The 23,010-nt window shown below is 44.2% G+C and overlaps 1 protein-coding gene across 1 annotated transcript; it reads right to left on the reverse strand.

Annotated features, from left to right (window-relative positions):
• Nucleotides 1–345: 345 nt before the first annotated feature.
• LOC120030277 (SLAM family member 8-like) lies at nucleotides 346–19,207 on the reverse strand. The gene is made up of 3 exons (XM_038975613.1): nucleotides 19,093–19,207; nucleotides 791–1,084; nucleotides 346–623 (listed from the first exon to the last, which is right to left on the reverse strand). Exons 1-3 carry the CDS (start codon nucleotides 19,205–19,207, stop codon nucleotides 346–348), a joined length of 687 nt encoding a protein of 228 aa, XP_038831541.1.
• Between the last annotated feature and the right edge of the window lie 3,803 nt (nucleotides 19,208–23,010).

Consider the following 23,010-nt stretch of genomic DNA (forward strand, 5'->3'; position numbering starts at 1 on the left):
CATTACATCCTCGCAAGGGAGGGTGCAGGAGTATTGAAAAAAGGGGTGCAAATAATGTTGACACCTACAGTATCTTTTTGAGAAAATAAATGATTAATTGTTAAACAAAATCTTTCTCTGAGCTATTGTGTTAGAATAAAATAATATAATTACCCCCTTTTTTGAACATACACTATATGCTCAGTATTTATCATCTTTATCAAGGGAGCCAATACTTTTGGAGGTGACGGTATATTAAGCTCTAAAACATGTCGAACAGAATGTTAAGAGAATATTACATGATATATGCTATTTGACAAGGAAGCTTATCAGCACACTGAAAAGTTTATTGGATTATTATGATATCTAGTTACATGGGGTGGTTGTGTCATTACTACACTTCACTGTTGTAGAGGCAGATTTCCAACTGACTGGGTTGGAGGCGTTGCAGGTTACACTGATGTCTCCGTCTGCTGGTGACAGAGAGAAGTGTATCTGCTCATCGTCCTTGTACGTCTCATTCCCTCTCTCCCAGGTGTAGGAGAGGTTGGAGCAGACTGACACGTTGCACAGCAGCCACACTGAACAGGACTGGTTGGCCAATAGCATGATCTCTGTCTGGATCACCACCTTGGATATAGGCTCTGACCAACCAGGAGAGAGAAAGAGAGAGTTGTAATAATTTTCCAACGTCTAACAGATGATAAAATGTAAGATGTTGTCAATAACGCTACAGTCATAGACAATTAAATCAAACTATGAGAAAAAAGCTGATAACTGCCTATCGTGGACTTTAGTGCAGCAAACTCACCCTGTACTGTTAGTCTGTATGTAGTAGTCGACTCTTCCCAATTTTTCTCATAGGTTGCAATGTAAGTTCCCCTGTCTTTTTCACTCAGATTCTTAATGCACAGAGAGTGGTTCAGTAGATTATACTCCACTTTCTCCTGGTATTTAGGAGAGACCTTTTTGTCAGCAACTATTATGGTACTATTGACCTTCCAACTATGTCTTCCAAACTCCTGCGGTGGTTCTGCTACAGCCAGGCACACCGAACCCCCCCTCAATCCATACAGGTCCTTTGGAGGGACTTCAGCCCAGATCCCTAAAGAGAGAGGAAGGGAGGGATAAAACACCAACAACAAACCAGGCTAAGACATGAAACTGTGTTCCAATTTATTATTTCTCCTAACTGTTATTTGACTTATTTCTTCTGTCCTCAATAATGAATTTCCTTTCTGTGCACCATTTATTTGTCCCTTGAAGACCACTTGAAACTTTTCCAACTATCTTACTATATATATATATATATATATATCAGTACCAGTCAAAAGTTTGGACACACCTACTCATTCAAGGGTTTTTCTTTATTTTTACTATTTTCTACATTGCAGAATAATGGTGAAGACATCAAAACTATGAAATAACACATATGGAATCATGTAGTAACCAAAAAAGTGTTAAACAAATCAAAATCTATTTTATATTTGAGATTCTTCAAAGTAGCCACCCATTGCCTCGATGACAGCTTTGCACACTCTTGGCATTCTCTCAACCAGCTTCATGAGGAATGCTTTTCCAACAGTCTTGAATGAGTTCAAGAGTTGTTTAAGCAAGTCAGAATGAACTGTTTTGCTGCCAGATCAGGCTTTACTGATAGCCAGGTGTAGCAGTGGTAAGGATTCACTCCGTGTCACGTTGGTATAAAGGATCGGGGGACAGGCTCAGGAATGCGTAATAGGGTTTTTTAATACACCCAAATTACAGCGTGCCATGTAAAGGCACGGGGACGAAGACCAAACAAACACGTATATAAAACACAGGGTTGAGACCCAAACAAAAGAGGGAGGAGTACATTGTTATTCAATGTACTCCTCGCGGGACAAGACCCGAAAACACAAGCGCACAATGATACAACACGGGACAAGACCCATAATCATCTGCACAATACAAGCGCCACGAAAGCCAAAACAACAAGGCACAGGTGCTCACACAACCAAGAACATTGGAATAATAATCGACAGCCCAATGGTGAACCAAAGGGCACATTTATACAAATATAAATCAGTGATGAAATGGGGACCAGGTGTGCGTAATGACACAGTTCAGTTCCTAGAGGCCTGTGACATAGACCTCCGAAACTGGTGCACGGAAAGAGCAACAGTACCGGAGGGATCCGTGACAGTATTTTTAACTTGTCGACTGCCTTCCGGCCTTTGGGAAGACTCATTGTTAGGGCGACATGAACATCTCGTCATTATATATAGAGTTCTGCTCTCCATAAAGCCAGACAGCCATTTTAAGGCTAAGGTCATCGTTAGAATCTTCGTAGGAGCATCGTTAAATCTACGAGCTGTTTCCCAAAATCACCACTATTAACGTTACACTTGAAAACGCTCATAATCTAACACTTGCCTCAGATCACCTGTAGAACAGTTAAATGCGTTATTAGATGCTGTTTTGCCCTCTCGTGTCAGTTTATATACAGAAGGTCTCCGCTAAACATAGAATCACATGGTTTATCCGTCTCTGTGACCGCAAATAACTTGATTACAAATACAAAGTTGCCCATTTCTTTGCAATTGATACAACCAAGAGACCTATAAAAACATGCTTCAAATGAAAACCGAGATGACTGCATTAAAATATAAAATGTATAACGTGACTACAGGCCTATTTCAATCATATTGAAATACCTACATTTCATGTTCAAACAACGTAGTTATATGTTGCTACTTGTGGTCTACTGTTTGTAATATGTCTGACTATATTTAATGCAGAGCACATGCTCATTTGTCCTTCCAGTCTCCAAAGTGCTTTTTAATTTCCCAGAAAATGTATTTTTTTTGTATACATTAGGCCTTTTTGTTGTTTTTCTGATCCCACTGCCCGCAAATCCTATCTATGCCTCTGTCCCGAAGCAAGCACCAGTTAGCCTTGAGCTAGCCTCGAGCTAGGCCCATCTGCCGGCTAGCCGAAGAGGTCTACCAGCGAATTCTTGGGCTACAATACCTCTTTTGCCAATTGGACTGGACCTTTTTTTTTTGCCGACACAGAGCCCTGTCAATCCATCACAACTGGTCTAAATCAGCTACAAGCTAATTTAGCAATTTTTTTGCCGCTGCTAGTAGCTTTTACCTTCTGCACAGACACCAGCCCTGTTATTAGCCTGGATATTACTCACCAATTTACCAGCATCGGACTGTCTCTCGACAACAACGCCGGATTCCTGCCGTAATCCCTGAGCCACTAATTCTGATCCTCACAGCTAGCTTGCAGCTAGCGCAGCTAGCGCCACTGCCACGAAGCTAGCACCAGTTAGCAAACACAATTCTACAATTCACAACCTCTCTTTCGCCATCCGGCTTGGATTCTCTGTCGACACGACCACGTCTGAGCAGACCACCCCCCGGGCTACTAACTTTAAACGCCGCGTGCTAGCTTAGTGGAGGCCTCCCTGCTCCATCTACGGCTGCCCCCTGGACACTATGATCACTTGGCTACATAGCTGATGCATGCTTGACTGTCCATTAATTCACGGTACTCCATTCTGTTTATTTGTGTTTTATCTGTCGGCTCTGTGCTTTAACTCAGGATCTGTGTGTAGTTAATCCGACCCTCTCTGCCGAGTCGTCGCCATTTTTACCTGTTGTTGCTGTGTTAGACTAGCACCCTGTTATTGCTGCTGTTATCTTACCTGTTGTTTTAGCTAGCTCTCCCAATCAAGACCTGCAATCACTTTATGCCTTATTGTATGTCTCTCTCATATATCAATATGCCTTGCATACTATTGTTCAGGCTAGTTATCATTATCATTGTTTTGGTTTGCAATGGACCCTGTAGTTCCACTCTCCGTACCTCTGTTACCTCCTTTGTCCCACCCCCCACACATGCGGTGACCTCACCCATTGAGACCAGCATGTCCAGAGACACAACCTCTCTTATCATCACCCAGTGCCTGGGCTTGCCTCCGCTGTACCCGCGCCCCTCCATACCCCTGTCTGCACATTATGCCCAGAATCTATTCTACCACGCCCATAAATCTGCTCCTTTTATTCTTTGTCCCCAACGCTCTAGGCGACCAGTTTTGATAGCCTTTAGCCGCACCCTCATCCTACTACTCCTCTGTTCCTCGGGTGATGTGGAGGTAAACCCAGGCCCTGCATGTCCCCAGTCACCCTCATTTGTTGACTTCTGTGATCGAAAAAGCCTTGGCCTCATGCATGTCAACATCAGAAGCCTCCTCCCTAAGTTTGCCTTACTCACCGCTTTAGCACACTCTGCCAACCCTGATGTCCTTGCCGTGTCCGAATCCTGGCTTAGGAAGGCCACCAAAAATTCTGAGATTTCCATACCCAACTATAACACTTTCCGTCAAGATAGAACTGCCAAAGGGGGAGGAGTTGCAATCTACTGCAGAGATAGCCTGCAAAGTTCTGTCATACTTTCCAGGTCTATGCCCAAACAGTTCGAACTTCTAATTTTAAAAATTAATCTCTCCAGAAATAAGTCTCTCACTGTTGCCGCCTGCTACCGACCCCCCTCAGCTCCCAGCTGTGCCCTGGACACCATCTGTGAATTGATCGCTCCCCATCTAGCTTCAGAGTTTGTTCTGTTAGGTGACCTAAACTGGGATATGCTTAACACCCCGGCAGTCCTACAATCCAAGCTTGATGCCCTCAATCTCACACAAATCATCAAGGAACCCACCAGGTACAACCCTAAATCCGTAAACATGGGCACCCTAATAGACATTATCCTGACCAACCTGCCCTCCAAATACACCTCTGCTGTCTTCAATCAAGATCTCAGCGATCACTGCCTCATTGCCTGTATCCGCCACGGGTCCGCGGTCAAACGACCACCCCTCATCACTGTCAAACGCTCCCTAAAACACTTCTGCGAGCAGGCCTTTCTAATCGACCTGGCCCGGGTACCCTGGAAGGATATTGACCTCATCCCGTCAGTTGAGGATGCCTGGTCATTCTTTAAATGTTACTTCCTCACCATATTAGACAAGCATGCTCCGTTCAAAAAATGCAGAACCAAGAACAGATATAGCCCTTGGTTCACTCCAGACCTGACTGCCCTCGACCAGCACAAAAACATCCTGTGGCGAACTGCAATAGCATCGAAGAGCCCCCGCGATATGCAACTGTTCAGGGAAGTCAGGAACCAATACACGCAGTCAGTCAGGAAAGCAAAGGCCAGCTTTTTCAAGCAGAAATTTGCATCCTGTAGCTCTAACTCCAAAAAGTTCTGGGATACTGTAAAGTCCATGGAGAACAAGAGCACCTCCTCCCAGCTGCCCACTGCACTGAGGCTAGGTAACACGGTCACCACCGATAAATCCGTGATAATCGAAGACTTCAACAAGCATTTCTCAATGGCTGGCCATGCCTTCCTCCTGGCGACTCCAACCTTGGCCAACAGCCCCGCCCCCCCCGCTGCTACTCGCCCAAGCCTCCCCAGCTTCTCCTTTACCCAAATCCAGATAGCAGATGTTCTGAAAGAGCTGAAAAACCTGGACCCATACAAATCAGCTGGGCTTGACAATCTGGACCCCCTATTTCTGAAACTGTCCGCCGCCATTGTCGCACCCCCTATCACCAGCCTGTTCAACCTCTCCTTCGTATCATCTGAGATCCCCAAGGATTGGAAAGCTGCCGCGGTCATCCCCCTCTTCAAAGGGGGAGACACCCTGGACCCAAACTGTTACAGACCTATATCCATCCTGCCCTGCCTATCTAAGGTCTTCGAAAGCCAAGTCAACAAACAGATCACTGACCATCTCGAATCCCACCGTACCTTCTCCGCTGTGCAATCCGGTTTCCGAGCCGGTCATGGGTGCACCTCAGCCACGCTCAAGGTACTAAACGATATCATAACCGCCATCGATAAAAGACATTACTGTGCAGCCGTCTTCATCGACCTGGCCAAGGCTTTCGACTCTGTCAATCACCATATTCTTATCGGCAGACTCAGTAGCCTCGGTTTTTCTAATGACTGCCTTGCCTGGTTCACCAACTACTTTGCAGACAGAAATCAGTGTGTCAAATCGGAGGGCATGTTGTCCGGTCCTCTGGCAGTCTCTATGGGGGTACCACAGGGTTCAATTCTCGGGCCGACTCTTTTCTCTGTATACATCAATGATGTTGCTCTTGCTGCGGGCGATTCCCTGATCCACCTCTACGCAGACGACACCATTCTATATACTTCCGGCCCTTCCTTGGACACTGTGCTATCTAACCTCCAAACGAGCTTCAATGCCATACAACACTCCTTCCGTGGCCTCCAACTGCTCTTAAACGCTAGTAAAACCAAATGCATGCTTTTCAACCGTTCGCTGCCTGCACCCGCACGCCCGACTAGCATCACCACCCTGGACGGTTCCGACCTAGAATATGTGGACATCTATAAGTACCTAGGTGTCTGGCTAGACTGCAAACTCTCCTTCCAGACTCATATCAAACATCTCCAATCCAAAATCAAATCAAGAATCGGCTTTCTATTCCGCAACAAAGCCTCCTTCACTCACGCCGCCAAACTTACCCTAGTAAAACTGACTATCCTACCGATCCTCGACTTCTGCGATGTCATCTACAAAATAGCTTCCAATACTCTACTCAGCAAACTGGATGCAGTTTATCACAGTGCCATTCGTTTTGTTACTAAAGCACCTTATACGACCCACCACTGCGACCTGTATGCCCTAGTCGGCTGGCCCTCGCTACATGTTCGTCGTCAGACCCACTGGCTCCAGGTCATCTACAAGGCTATGCTAGGTAAAGTGCCGCCTTATCTCAGTTCACTGGTCACGATGGCTACACCCACCCGCAACACGCGCTCCAGCAGGTGTATCTCACTGATCATCCCTAAAGCCAAAACCTCATTTGGACGCCTTTCCTTCCAGTTCTCTGCTGCCTGCGACTGGAACGAATTGCAAAAATCTCTGAAGTTGGAGAATTTTATCTCCCTCAACAACTTTAAAAATCTGCTATCCGAGCAGCTAACCGATCGCTGCAGCTGTACATAGTCCATCTGTAAACTACCCACCCAATTTACCTACCTCACCCCCCATACTGCTTTTATTTATTTACTTTTCTGCTCTTTTGCACACCAGTATCTCTTCTTGCACATGATCATCTGATGATTTATCACTCCAGTGTTAATCTGCTAAATTATAATTATTCGATTTATTGCCTACCTCATGCCTTTTGCACACATTGTATATAGATTCTCTTTTTTTTTCTACCATGTTATTGACTTGTTTATTGTTTACTCCATGTGTAACTCTGTGTTGTCTGTTCACACTGCTATGCTTTATCTTGGCCAGGTCGCAGTTGCAAATGAGAACTTGTTCTCAACTAGCCTACCTGGTTAAATAAAGGTGAAATAAATAAAATAAATAAAAAAGAGGCAAAAAGTTGTAGGTCTTGATTGTTGACCAATGACCAGTGATCAGCATTGGCACGCCAAGTCGGTCGCGCATATCCAGATTAGTGACCAGAATAAAAAAATAATATTTAAACCAGTTTTGCCTGTTAAAACTTCTACTTGGTCACCATCCTGGATGCGGGAGCATCCTCATCAGTAAAAAAGCTGACTAGCATAGCCTAGCATAGCGCCACAAGTAAATACTAGCATATAAATATCATGAAATCACAAGTCCAAGACACCAAATGAATGATAAACATCTTGTGAATCCAGCCATCATTTCCGATTTTTTAAATGTTTTACAGCGAAAACACAATATGTATTTCTATTAGCTAACCACAATAGCAAAATACTCAACCGCATATTTTCACCATTTTTTTACCGCATAGGTAGCTATCACAAAACCGACCAAATAGAGATATAATTAGTCACTAACCAAGAAACAACTTCATCAGATGACAGTTTTATAACATGTTATACAATAAATATATGTTTGTTCGAAAATGTGCATATTTGAGGTATAAATCATAGTTTTACATTGCAGCTACCATAAAAAATATCACCAAAGCAGCCGGAATAATTACAGAGAGCAACGTGAAATACCTAAATACTTATCATAAAACATTTATGAAAAATACATGGTGTACAGCAAATGAAAGATAAACTTCTTGTGAATCCAGCCAATATTTCAGATTTTTTAAGTGTTTTACACCGAAAACACAATATAGCATTATATTAGCTTACCACAATAGCCAACCACACAAACACATTTATCACCAGCAAAAGATATTAAATTATTCACTAACCTTGACAAACTTCATCAGATGACAGTCCTAGAACATCATGTTACACAATACATATATGTTTTGTTCGAAAATGTGCATATTTAGAGCTACAAATCCTGGTTTTACAATGTGAATACGTAGCCAAACTGCACAAAATTCTCCGGAGATATTTTGGACAGTCACCTAATCTAATCAAAGAACTCATCATAAACTTTACTAAAAAATACATGTTGTACAGCAAATGAAAGATACACTAGTTCTTAATGCAATCGCCGTGTTAGATTTTTTAAAATAACTTTAGTACGACATACAGCTTACGTTATAGCGAGACATCGCCTGCAATGAGGGCGGAAAATAGAACTAAACATTTTCCACAGAAATACGAAATAACATCATAAATGGTTCCTACTTTTGCTGAGCTTCCATCAGAATGTTGTACAAGGAGTCCTTTGTCCAGAATAAATTGTTGTTTGGTTTAGAATGTCCTCTTCTCCTGTCGAATTAGCAACCATAGCTAGCCAAGTGGCGCGAACATGTCCATCTTCTCTCGACGCAAACAACGCAAAACTCCAAAACTCCCGATAAACGTTGAATAATCTGATAAAAGTCGATTGAAAAAACATACTTTACGATGATATTATCACATGTATCAAATAAAATCAAAGCCGGAGATATTAGCCGTGTATACCGAAAGCTTTTCAGAAGGCAATCTGGGGTTCCTTCTTGCGCCTTCGAAGACAATGACATTTCCAGTCACGTCATTCCAAAAGCTCTTGTTCGGCCTCAGATCAAGCTAGACACCCCATTCCATTTCCCACTGCCTGTTGACATCTAGTGGAAGGCGTATGCAGTGCATGTACAGTGGGGAGAACAAGTATTTGATACACTGCCGATTTTGAAGGTTTTCCTACTTACAAAGCATGTAGAGGTCTGTAATTTTTATCATAGGTACACTTCAACTGTGAGAGACGGAATCTAAAACAAAAATCCAGAAAATCACATTGTATGATTTTTAAGTAATTAAATTGCATTTTATTGCGTGACATAAGTATTTGATCACCTACCAACCAGTAAGAATTCCGGCTCTCACAGACCTGTTAGTTTTTCTTTTAGAAGCCCTCCTGTTCTCCACTCATTACCTGTATTAACTGCACCTGTTTGAACTTGTTACCTGTATAAAAGACACCTGTACACACACTCAATCAAACAGACTCCAATCTCTCCACAATGGCCAAGACCAGAGAGCTGTGTAAGGACATCAGGGATAAAATTGTAGACCTGCACAAGGCTGGGATGGGCTACAGGACAATAGGCAAGCAGCTTGGTGAGAAGGCAACAACTGTTGGCGCAATTATTAGAAAATGGAAGATGTTCAAGATGACGGTCAATCACCCTCGGTCTGGGGCTCCATGCAAGATCTCACCTCGTGGGGCATCAATGATCATGAGGAATGTGAGGGATCAGCCCAGAACTACACGGCAGGACCTGGTCAATGACCTGAAGAGAGCTGGGACCACAGTCTCAAAGAAAACCATTAGTAACACACTACGCCGTCATGGATTAAAATCCTGCAGCGCACGCAAGGTCCCCCTGCTCAAGCCAGCGCATGTCCAGGCCCGTCTGAAGTTTGCCAATGACCATCTGGATGATCCAGAGGAGGAATGGGAGAAGGTCATGTGGTCTGATGAGACAAAAATAGAGCTTTTTGCTCTAAACTCCACTCGCCGTGTTTGGAGGAATAGAAGGATGAGTACAACCCCAAGAACACCATCCCAACCGTGAAGCATGGAGGTGGAAACATCATTCTTTGGGGATGCTTTTCTGCAAAGGGGACAGGACGACTGCACCGTATTGAGGGGAGGATGGATGGGGCCATGTATCGCGAGATCTTGACCAACAACCTCCTTCCCTCAGTAAGAGCATTGAAGATGGGTCGTGGCTGGGTCTTCCAGCATGACAACGACCCGAAACACACAGCCAGGGCAACTAAGGAGTGGCTCCGTAAGAAGCATCTCAAGGTCCTGGAGTGGCCTAGCCAGTCTCCAGACCTGAACCCAATAGAAAATCTTTGGAGGGAGCCGAAAGTCCGTATTGCCCAGCGACAGCCCCGAAACCTGAAGGATCTGGAGAAGGTCTGTATGGAGGAGTGGGCCAAAATCCCTGCTGCAGTGTGTGCAAACCTGGTCAAGAACTACAGGAAACGTATGATCTCTGTAATTGCAAACTAAGGTTTCTGTACCAAATATTCAGTTCTGCTTTTCTGATGTATCAAATACTTATGTCAGGCAATAAAATGCAAATTAATTACTTAAAAATCATACAATGTGATTTTCTGGATTTTTGTTTTAGATTCCTTCTCTCACAGTTGAAGTGTACCTATGATAAAAATTACAGACCTCTACATGCTTTGTAAGTAGGAAAACCTTCAAAATCGGCAGTGTATCAAATACTTGTTCTCCCCACTGTATATCCATAGATTTCAAGCAATTGAATAGGAAAGCCCTGGAACAGAGCCTCGATTTCAGATTTTTCACTTCCTGTCAGGAAGTCTGCTGCAAAATGAGTTCTGTTTTACTCACAGATATAATTCAAACGGTTTTAGAAACTTGAGAGTGTTTTCTATCCAATAGTAATAATAATATGCATATTGTACGAGCTAGAATAGAGTACGAGGCAGTTTAATTTGGGCACGCTTTTTTACAAAGTGAAAATAGCGCCCCCCTATTGAGAAAAGGTTATAAACAGAGCAGACCTACGTTTATCATTCATATAAAATACTGTTTAGCAATCTACTACTGTCTCATCTTTGCCAGAATTGATTGATGATTTTCATTTTTCAGAAAGGCCTATTTGACTGGCTACTGGCTATATGTCTAAAGATAGGCAGCTGTAACATCGCACTGCCATCAATATTATGGGATTAGGATGTAACATATTCTGTCAAATGTATTATGTTATTTGTGAGGAAGAACAGGGAGGCTGCCCTCCAAAGTGATGGGGAGGTGCAGACAGAATATGCTTTCCATCCGATCCTGCAACCTCAGCTACAAGTAGGCGGTATGATTTTTCTTTCTCTGGACGCCAGAGAAGTGATAGCCTATATCCCTAGTTGATATTGGCTGCTAACATGAATGACTTTCATCTCCAAATGCAGGTGTAAAATGCAGTATTTCTGTAGTCTACTAGCTTTTGAAAAAATGCATCACCATTTATGGCTGTAATGACAGACTTTATTTGTGCAGCGATTGTACGCGCATGTTCGGGTGTGTACATGTTTTGGGGGTCCACAAATTTTGGGGGTCCATTGGTCAAAAAAGTTAAAAAACTTTCGGTTCAAAATAATAATAATGGTAGGCTACGGTTTTTCTTACAATCCATTTTGAAGGGAATTGTGTTAGTCATTGTTATTAAGCGCAGCATTTATGCAAGTTCAAAATAGTTTTGCAAAATACTTTACTCATCAGATTTTGCTGCATTCCCCTCTTCTTGTAATTATTTCTCAATGAGTATGTTTCTCAATGGATTTTTATATTTTGGGGGGTGCATTTTCATTGGGTAAGCATTATAATACGCCTTAGCCGCCTCAATATTTGCTGCCGTAGGTGGTAATATCTGTCTAGGAGCTGAACCATTATCAGTATTGTGAAATAATTCTAATAGTAAGGTAAGATTTGAATGGAGAAAGTTGATCAGAGCAGCGCTGGCTTTCTTTCGGTTGGAAAACACATTACATCTTCGTCAATTGTAGGAAATAGTTAGGGTGAGGGGGTGTAGCTCCATTTTAAGGTGTGAGCATGGAGATGTATAGAGATCGCAACGTTGTATCCTTTCCATTATGGCGTCTGTGAGTGCACGGGCAGCGCCATTGATGCCATCTCCATTTTGATGTAGTCAATCTTCTTCTACTACTTTTATGAGTTTGTAAATAAACTGAAAGGGTGTATAGTGCCACCTGGAGTGTGTTGTTTGAACAGGTATGAAGCCAAGTTTGTATATACTGCCACCTGCAGTTATGGAATGTTTGCTCATGAGTATAATTCATTGGCTGATCCCTCCTGATGATCTGATGTAGTTATGTGATCTTTCCTTAACCCATAGGAAGTCCCACCCAGTTGACTATTACAAAATGGTAAAAGTCCTCAATGGCGCTGCCCATGCTAAAACTGGCTTATGAGTCCTCTATACATCTCTAGGTGTGCGAGAGTGACTGTGACAAGAACCTGAAAACCACTTCCTGTTGACTGAGTTTCTGTGCTGAGAATAAGTGTTTGAAGTTTTCAAGTGTGAAGGTGAACTGTATCTGAATCACTGTATTTCCATGGCAAGAAAGAATCAACTTCAGGCCCACATTTATAATAACATAGAAATGGAACTGAATCATGTCCAAAGGCTTTTTTGTGCCTCATGGGTAGATTTTTAAGAAAAAAGTATATATATTTTTTTTTATTTTATATTAAATGGCAACTCCATCACTTTTTTTTAACCTAATTTTCATAATCTCCAGCACAATACCAATGTCTACATATGTAAAAACGGTCGCATTTGTACGTTTTGTAGAAAAACATATCAAGTTTAAAAGGGAGCAAGAAAATAGCAAGTCGTTTCAGGTTTTCAAAATATATTTACAATGGAAAAAATATATAAACGCAACATGTAATGTATTGGTCCCATGCTTCATGAGCTGAAATAAAAGATCCCAGACATTTTCCATATGCACAAAAAGCGTATTTCTCTCAAATATTGTGCACACATTTGTTTACATCCCTGTTAGTGAGAATTTCTCCTTAGCAAAGATAATCCATCCACCTGACAGGTGTGGCATTACAAGAAGCTGATTAAACAGCATGCTCATTACACAGGTGCACCTTGTACTGGTGATAATAAAAGGCCACACTAAAATGTGCAGTTTTGTCACACAATGTCACAGATGTCTCATGTTTTGAGGGAGTGTGCAATTGGCATGCTGACTGCAGGAATCTTCACCAGAGCTGTTGCCAGAGAATTTTATGTACATTTCTCTACCAACTCTACCATTTCTCTACCTCCAACATCATCTTAAAGAATTTGACAGTTCATCCAACTGCCAATAAAATCACAGACGAGTGGTCGTGTGGGTGAGCCGTTTTCTGACACCAACGTTGTGAACAGAGTGCCCCATGGTGGCGGTAGGGTTATGGTATAGGCAGGCAGGCATAAGCTACAGACAATGACCAAAATTGCATTTTATCGATTGCAATTTAAATGTACAGAGATACCGTGACGAGATCCTGAGGCCCATTGTCATGCCATTTATCCGCCGCCATCACATCATGTTTCAGAATGATAATGAACGGTCCCATGTCTCAAGGATCTGTACACAATTCAGGAAGCTGAAAATGTCCCAGTTCTTCCATGGCCTGCATACTCACCAGACATGTCACCCAATGAGCATGTTTGGGATGCTCCAGATCAACGTGTACGACAGCGTGCTCCAGTTCCCTCCAATATCCAGCAACTTCACACAGCCATTGAAGAGGAGTGGGACAACATTCCACAGGCCACAATCAACAGCCTGATTAACTCTATGCAAAGAAGATGTGTCGTGCTGCATGAGGCAAAGGTTGGTCACACCAAATACTGACTGGTTTCCTGTTGATCTATGACCAACAGATGCATATCTGTAGCCATGTGAAATCCATAGATTAGGACCTAATAAATGTATTTCAATTGACTGATTACCTTAAATGAACTGTTACTCAATAAAACATATTTAATTGTTGCATGTTGTGTTTATCTGTTGGTTCAGTATAGCTAGTTTTTTAAACTATTTTTCCCCTAAAGCATTTAATATCTGGATTTCACTGTTTTGCACTGTTTTTGCCTTGTGTCACACCCAGACTTTTGATATTCTGCTATATATTATACTTCGAAAAATGGTGTTCATTTGTAATTATTTAATACAGCTGTTTAAAAAAAAGATTCAGCCTGAAATGCCCGAATGAGCATTCTACTCAATGCATCGACAATGAGTACTGATGGAAAATGTCATCAAAAGTGCATTGCAGTGGCTTGGAAATACCCATTTGCGATCAAGCTTTAACTTCCTGACTGATGTCTTGAGATGTTGCTTTAATATATCCACATAATTTCCCCTCCTGATGATGCCATCTATTTTGTGAAGTGTAACAGTCCCCCCTGCAGCAAAGCACCCCCACAACATGATTGTAACGGCTGTCGTAGTCGTTCTCCTCCTCAGACGAGGAGGAGCATGGATCGGACCAAGATGCGGATTGGTAAGAGTTCATTATTTAATGGAAAAACAACAAACACTACAAAATACAAAAACCAACAAACGTGACTAACCTGAAACAGTCCTGTGTGGCCCAAACACAGACACAGGAACAAACACCCACAAAACACAAGTGAAACCCAGGCTGCCTTAGTATGATTCTCAATCAGGGACAACGATTGACAGCTGTCTCTGATTGAGAATCATACCAGGTCGAACACAAAATCCCAACATAGAAAATCAAACCTAGACCAACCCACCCAACTCACGCCCTGACCAACTAAAACAAATACAAAACAAAGGAAAACAGGTCAGGAACGTGACAGAACCCCCCCCTTAAGGTGCGAACTCCGGGCGCACCAGCACAAAGTCTAGGGGAGGGTCTGGGTGGGCGTCTGTCCACGGTGGCGGCTCTGGCGCTGGTCGTGGTCCCCACCCCACCATAGTCAACCCCCGCTTCCGTGGCCTCCTCCCAATATCCACCCTCCATGTCAATCCCACTATTCCAAAAAGCAGTAACAGACTGAGGGGCAGCACCGGACTGAGGGGCAGCACCGGACTGAGGGGCAGCACCGGACTGAGGGGCAGCACCGGACTGAGGGGCAGCACCGGACTGAGGGGCGGATCCTGGCTGGCTGGCTCAGGCGGATCCTGGCTGGCGGAAGGCTCTGGCGGATCCTGGCTGGCGGAAGGCTCTGGCGGATCCTGGCCGGCGGGCTCTGGCGGATCCTGGCTGGCTGGCAGCTCCTGGCTGGACGGCTCTGGCTGATCCTGGCTGGACGGCTCTGGCTGATCCTGGCTGGACGGCTCTGGCTGGTCCTGGCTGGACGGCTCTGGCTGGTCCTGGCTGGACGGCTCTGGCTGGTCCTGGCTGGACGGCTCTGGCTGGTCCTGGCTGGACGGCTCTGGCTGGTCCTGGCTGGACGGCTCTGGCTGGTCCTGGCTGGACGGCTCTGTCTGGTCCTGGCTGGACGGCTCTGGCTGGTCCTGGCCGACTGGCGGCTCTGGCGGATCCTGTCTGGTTGGCGGCTCTGGCGGATCCTGTCTGGTTGGCGGCTCTGGCAGATCCTGTCTGGTTGGCGGCTCTGGCAGATCCTGTCTGGTTGGCGGCTCTTGCAGATCCTGGCTGGTTGGCGGCTCTGGCAGATCCTGTCTGGTTGGCTGCTCTAGCGGCTCCTGACTGACGAACGGCTCTGACTGCTCGGGACAGACGGGCGGCTCTAATGGCTCGGGACAGACGGATGGCTCAGATGGCGCTGTGCAGACGGATGGCTCAGATGGCACTGGGCAGACGGATGGCTCAGATGGCGCTGGGTAAACGGATGGCTCAGATGGCACTGGGCAGACGGATGGCTCAGATGGCACTGGGCAGACGGATGGCTCAGATGGCGCTTGGCAGACGGGCAGCTCTGGCCGGATGAGGCGCACTGTAGGCCTGGTGCGTGGTGCCGGAACTGGAGGCACTGGGCTGGAGACACGCACCACAGGGAGAGTGCGTGGAGGAGGAACAGGGCTCTGGAAATGCACTGGAAACCTGGTGCGTGGTGTCGGCACTGATGGTACTGGGCTGGGGTGGGAAGGTGGCGCCGGATATACCGGACCGTGAAGGAGGACACGTGCTCTTGAGCACCGAGCCTCCCCAACCTTACCAGGTTGAATGGTCCCCGTAGCCCTGCCAGTGCGGCGAGGTGGAATAGCCCGCACTGGGCTATGCAGGCGAACCGGGGACACCACCTGTAAGGCTGGTGCCATGTACGCCGGCCCGAGGAGACGTACTGGAGGCCAGATATGTTGGGCCGGCTTCATGGCACCCGGCTCGATGCCCAACCTAGCCCTCCCAGTGCGGCAAGGTGGAATAGCCCGCACTGGGCTAAGCACGCGTACTGGGGACACCGTGCGCTCCACCGCATAACACGGTGTCTGACCAGTACGACGCCCTCTCACTCCACGGTAAGCCCGGGGAGTTGGCTCAGGTATCCAACCCGGCTTCGCCACACTCCCCTTTAGCCCCCCCCCCCCCAAGAAATGTTTGGGTGAGCCTCTCGGGCTTCCAGCCTCTCTTACGTGCTGCCTCCTCAATCCACCGCTCCTGGGCTGTGGCTGCCTCCTTCTCCTCCCGAGAGCGGCGATTCTCTCCAACCTTTGCCCAGGGTCCTTTCCCGTCTAGGATTTCCTCCCATATCCATTCCTCTTCTCTCCATTGCTGTTGTTCTTGCCTTCCTTCTCCACTCCGCTTGGTACTGTTTTGGTGGGTGTTTCTGTAACGGCTGTCGTAGTCGTTCTCCTCCTCAGACGAGGAGGAGCATGGATCGGACCAAGATGCGGATTGGTAAGAGTTCATTATTTATTGAAAAAACAACAAACACTACAAAATACAAAAACCAACAAACGTGACTAACCTGAAACAGTCCTGTGTGGCCCAAACACAGACACAGGAACAAACACCCACAAAACACAAGTGAAACCCAGGCTGCCTTAGTATGATTCTCAATCAGGGACAACGATTGACAGCTGTCTCTGATTGAGAATCATACCAGGTCGAACACAAAATCCCAACATAGAAAATCAAACCTAGACCAACCCACCCAACTCACGCCCTGACCAACTAAAACAAATACAAAACAAAGGAAAACAGGTCAGGAACGTGACAATGATTCTGCCACCCCTGTGCTTCACGGTTGGGATGGTGTTATTCGGTTTGCAAGCCTCCCACCTTTTCCTCCAAACATAACGATGGTCATTATGGCCAAACAGTTCTATTTTTGTTTCATCAGACCAGAGGACATTTCTCCAAAAATTACGATCTTTGTCCCCATGTGCAGTTGCAAACCGTAGTCTGGCTTTTTTATGGCAGTTTTGGAGCAGTGGCTTCTTCCTTGCTGAGTGGCCTTTCAGGTTATGTCGATATAGGACTCGTTTTACTGTGGATATAGATACTTTTGTACCCGTTTCCTTCATCATCTTCACAATTTCCTTTGCTGTTGTTCTGGAATTGATTTGGACTTTTCGCACCAAAGTACGTTAATCTCTAGGAGACAGAACGCGTCTCCTTCCTGAGCGGTATGACGGCTGCGTGGTCCCATGTTGTTTATACTTGCATTCTATTGTTTGTACAGATGAACGTGGTGCCTTGAGGCGTTTGGAAATTGCTCCCAAGGATGAACCAGACTTGTGGAGGTCTACAATTTTTCTTCTGAGGTCTTGGCTGATTTCTTTTGATTTTCCCATGATGTCAACCAAAGAGGCACTGAGTTTGAAGGTAGGCCTTGAAATACATCCACAGGTACACCTCCAATTGACTCAAATTATGTCAGTCAGCCTATCAAAAGCTTCTACAGCCATGCCATAATTTTCTGGAATTTTCCAAGCTGTTTAAAGGCACAGTCAACTTAGTGTATGTAAACTTCGGACCCACTGGAATTGTGATACAGTGAATTATAAGTGAAATAATCTGTCTGTAAACAATTGTTGGAAAAATTACTTGTGTCATGCACAAAGTAGATGTCCTAACCGACTTGCCAAAACTATAGTTTGTTAACAATACATTTGTGGAGTGGTTGAAAAACGAGTTTTAATGACTCCAACATAAGTGTATGTAAACTTCCGACTTCAACTGTATTATTATATTATATTATATTACCTAAATGACCTTGACTGACTTCCCCCTGCACATTGACTCGGTACCCTTGAATATAGCCAGCAGCATACCACCCTGCATACCACTGCTGGCTTGCTTCTGAAGCTAAGCAGGGTTGGTCCTGGTCAGTCCCTGGATGGGAGACCAGGTGCTGCTGGAAGTGGTGTTGGAGGGCCAGTAGGAGGCACTCTTTCCTCTGGTCTAAACAAAGATCCCAATGCCCCAGGGCAGTGATTGGGGACACTGCTCTGTGTAGGGTGCCGTCTTTCGGATGGGACGTTAAACGGGTGTCCTGACTCTCTGAGGTCATTAAAGATCCCATGGCACTTATCGTAAGAGTAGGGGTGTTAACCCTGGTGTCCTGGCTAAATTCCCAATCTGGCCCTCAACCATCACGGTCACCTAATAATCCCCAGTTTACAATTGGCTCATTCATCCCCCTCCTCTCCCCTGTAACTATTCCCCAGGTCGTTGCTGCAAATGAGAACATGTTCTCAGTCAACTTACCTGGTAAAATAACGGTAAAATAAAAAAATAGCCTTGTTATTGTTATTTTATTTTGTTACGATTTTTCCTTTAGTGTATTTAGCCAATATTTTCTTACTTATTTGTTTAAAACTCTGCATTGTTGATTATGCCTACACCTGTTGTATTCGACGCGTGTGACAAATACATTTTTATTTTATTTTATTTGATAAGCTTTTGGCCCAACCACACCAGCACAGACAGAATGTGTTTCATTAAAAAACACCAGACATGTTTATCTGAATATAGGCAGAGGTGTTATCACACAGTAATAAAGTAAACATTTTGAGGTATACAACCAATCACTGACAAGGCATTCCACATTCAACACACACCATTCAAAAACCAACAAGGAAGTGAGAGAAAGCTAACAGCATTCCTAACTTTATCATGCAAGCACATGTTATACATACTGTAAAAAACATGAGGTGGAGAAAGTAAATAATCCATACAAAACGTACCATAGTGGAGGATAGAGAGTAGGAGTATTCCCTTCTTGGAGAAACACGAGAGGGGACCACCAGACATCTCTGTTAGGAGTTGTGTCTGTTTCCTCTGGCTGTACGTCCTCCTCATCTATCTCTGACTGGTAGATAGCTAGACTCACCAAAACACACAGAGAAGAGAGAGAAGAGAGAGAGACATCATTTGATGAGGGCTGCTGTTCTAGAAAAGACTCCCGGTATGTTAGTTGAAAAGGAAGTTACACTCTATAGTCGTTCTCTGAAAAACCCCTTCACTCAGCTGCAGAGTTATAGACGATGAGGAGTGGGCGTGTTTTGGGTCTGTCACTGTGTCCATCAGTCTGATACTGGTGGTGTTTGGAGTGTTTCCTAGTTGCTGGTTGTGTGGTTAATGGTCATGTTATTTTACAGGTAACAGTATTTTTTTAACTTTATGAGCAGACCACTTAGGAGAAGAGAAAGAGAAAGGAGGGAAAGAGAGGGTGAAAGGAGGGAAAGAGAGAGAAGGGAGAGAGAGAGAAGGGGGAGAGAGAGAGAGAGGAGAGAGAGAGAGAGAGGAGAGAGAGGGACAGAGAGAGGAGAGAGAGAGATGAGGGAGGGAGAGAGAGAGAGAAAGAAAGAAAGAGAGAGAAGGGAGAGATAGTTAGAGAATGTGAGAGAGAGAGAGAGAGAGCGCTAAAGAGTGAGTGAGAGAGAGTGAGTGAGCATAGCCTTGCTATTGAGAGAAGCCGCCATAGGCAGACGTGTCTCTCAAGAGAAGACAGTCTATGTGCACACTGCCCACAAAATGAGGTGGAAACTGAGCTGCACTTCCCATCCTCCTGCCAAATGTATGACCATATTAGAGACACATATTTCCCTCAGATTACACAGACCCACAAAGAACAAATCCAATTTTGATCAACTCCCATATCTATTGGGTGAAATACCACAGTGTACCATCACAGCAGCAACATTTGTGACTTGTTGCCACAAACACAATTGTAAATTCAGCCCGTATTTATGTTGATCTATTTGCACATCGTTACAACACTGTATATAGTCATAATATGTATATTGTCTTGGAGCTTTTTGTGTGTAATGTCTAAATTGTTTTTTAGACTTTTGTTTATGATCTATTTCACTTGCTTTGGCAATGTAAACATATGTTTCCCATGCCTATAAAGCCCTTTGAATTGAATTGAATTGAGAGAGAGAGACTTAGAGACAGAGGATGTGATAATACAGTGTGTGCAGTTCTTCATGTTGGCCTCATATGCCTGCAGAAGGGTTTGCATGAGCAATCCTGCATACTCATGATACTGTACATGAAAAACCCTCCCACTTATGTTTTCAGGAGGAAGTGGTTCCAAGGTTACTTACAATGGCCCCCCTTTTACGTTTCAATTAACATGTTGTTGTGATGAAACTTCCTGTGACTGGTAGTCTCCATGGCGACCAGCTTCTGATTCTCAGGAGCAGTGACCTTAGATATTTTATTACTTTTCTGGAGGGGCTATGTCATGGACACTTAAAGTTCCAAAATGGGGTAAAGATGGCAGCCATATTATTCAGGGAGAAATCCAAACCAGTCTAATTGGAATGGATGGCAGAATAGGCATAATCCTGATTTTACTTATGCAGGAAAATAAAAGTAAACCATGTAATATATCAGAAATTGTGTAATAGAATTATTGTCAACCTAAATAATTGTCAAATAATTATAAATATACTTTATATACCAATTGTCTGTATAAGTAGCCTCCAAAATATACACACAGTATACAAAACATTAAGAACACCTGCTCTTTCCATGACATTGACTGACCAGGTGAATCCAGGGGAAAGCTATCATCCCTCATGTCACTTGTCACTTCGATCATGTCACTTCGATCAGTGTAGATGAAGGTGAAGGTTAAAGAAGGATTATTAAGCCTTGACACAATTAAGACATGGATTGAGGTGAACGGCCAAGACAAAATATATATATATATTTTTCTCCCCAATTTTATGGTATCCAGTTGGTAGTAGTTACAGTCTTGTCTCATCGCTGCAACTCCCGTACGGACTTGGGAGAGGCGAAGGTCGAGAGCCACGCGTCATCCGAAACACAACCCAACCAAGCCACACTGCTTCTTAACACAGTGCCCATTCAACCCGGAAGCCAGCCGCACCAATGTGTCAGAGGAAACACCGTACACCTAGCAACCTGGTCAGCGTGCACTGCACCCAGTCCACCACAGGAGTCGCTAGTGCACGATGAGACAAGGATATCCCTGCCGGCCAAACCCTCCCTAACCCGGATGACGCTGGGCCAATTGTGCGCCGCCCCATGGGCCTCCCGGTCGCGGACGGCTGCGACAGAGCCTGGGCTCGAACCCAGAATCTCTAGCACAGCTAGCACTGTGATGCAGTGCCTTAGACCACTGTGCCACCCGGGAGGCCGCAATACAAAATATTTAAGTGCCTTTGAATAGGGTATGGTAGTAGATGCCAGGCGTGTCAAGAACTTCAACTCTCCTGGGTTTTTCACGCTTAACAGATTCACGTGTGTATCAAGAATGTTCCACCACCCAAAGGACATCCAGCCAACTTGAGTCAACATGGGCCAGCATCCCTGAGGAATGCTTTCGACACCTTGTGGAGTACATGCCCCGACGAATTGAGGCTGTTCTGAAGGCAAAACGGGGGGAAGGGGTGTGCAACTCAATATTAGGAAGGTGTTCCTAATGTTTAGTATGCTCAGTGTATGTGAACAGACCAAAAATATCAATTTGTGTATTATTGGAAAGCTGTCACGCTATTATGATACAATATCTGTCACGGTCGTCATAATGAGGAGACCAAGGCGCAGCGTGGTAAGCGTACATACTTATTTAATAAAGAATGAACGCTGAACAAAAATAACAAAAATAACAAAACGAACCGTGAAGCTAATATGGCTAGTGCAGAACAGGCAACTAGACATAGAATAACAACCCACAAAATACCCAAGGAATATGGCTACCTAAATATGGTCCCCAATCAGAGACAACGATAAACAGCTGCCTCTGATTGAGAACCAATCTAGGCAACCATAGACATATAAACACCTAGACTTACAAAAAATCTAGACATACAAAACCCCCTAGACAATACATCAATACATGAAGTTGAAATGCATTGTAGTAGACCCTGATACATATTAGTGAAGGCCTCAGTGAGAACAGGCTAAGACTCACAACATTCCATTTAACTAATACATTTTGATGGGTCTCATTGTTTTGTTATGACACCTGAGGTTTTCCTGATGTTTGCCTTTGAGTGAACGCGCATTACCATGTTTCAGAGTTTATGGTTGTGAGATTTCTTTATGAGCTTTCCTGATTGTGGTAGAAGGGCCACTTGTCAGCCAAGTTGTTACTTGTGATGAGTAATCGCACACACACAATGCATCATATGGGCCAGTAATGGATTGTAAACAGTAGATCCACTGTAGATTATTTCACATTGATATCACAGTAGCAGGGGTTTAGAAACCATCACACCTAAAATATGTCATAGTTTCCTTTTTCATGATCACAATCTTGTTTGTTTTTGTTAATTTGTTTGACTACTTATTTTTTTTTTTAGCTTTTAACACTTAGATGTTCCAATGTTTTTAGTTGTGGATTTCTTCAACATTTTGGGGATGTTGAAGAACGGACGGACGGACGGGACGGACGGACGGACGGAGGTCAAAGTGTCACTGCCATATAATTAGGGATTAGAATACTAGAATGGACATGAACCTTCTTATGGTGCGATAAATGTCATCCATTTTAGTTAGGGAGTTGTTCAATCATGGTTTGCCAGTTCTGTGATAAGATATTGTGTAAAATAATGAATTTGAAGAATTTATCTGCACTGTATGTTTTAGTTTAACTGCCAATATGTCAACATTACATTCAGACAATG

The sequence above is a fragment of the Salvelinus namaycush genome, chromosome 36, assembly GCF_016432855.1.
Source record: "Salvelinus namaycush isolate Seneca chromosome 36, SaNama_1.0, whole genome shotgun sequence".
Lineage (NCBI taxonomy): Eukaryota > Metazoa > Chordata > Actinopteri > Salmoniformes > Salmonidae > Salvelinus > Salvelinus namaycush.

Bases quoted from the DNA above. Each gene is read 5' to 3' on its own strand.
- LOC120030277 (XM_038975613.1), bottom strand. From the start codon at position 19,207: ATGAGGAGGACGTACAGCCAGAGGAAACAGACACAACTCCTAACAGAG. The intron at 1,085-19,092 runs GTACGTTTTGTA...CTCTCTCTTTAG, and splicing joins ACTCTCTATCCTCCACTATG to GGATCTGGGCTGAAGTCCCT. The intron at 624-790 runs GTGAGTTTGCTG...CTGGTTGGTCAG, and splicing joins ATACAGACTAACAGTACAGG to AGCCTATATCCAAGGTGGTG.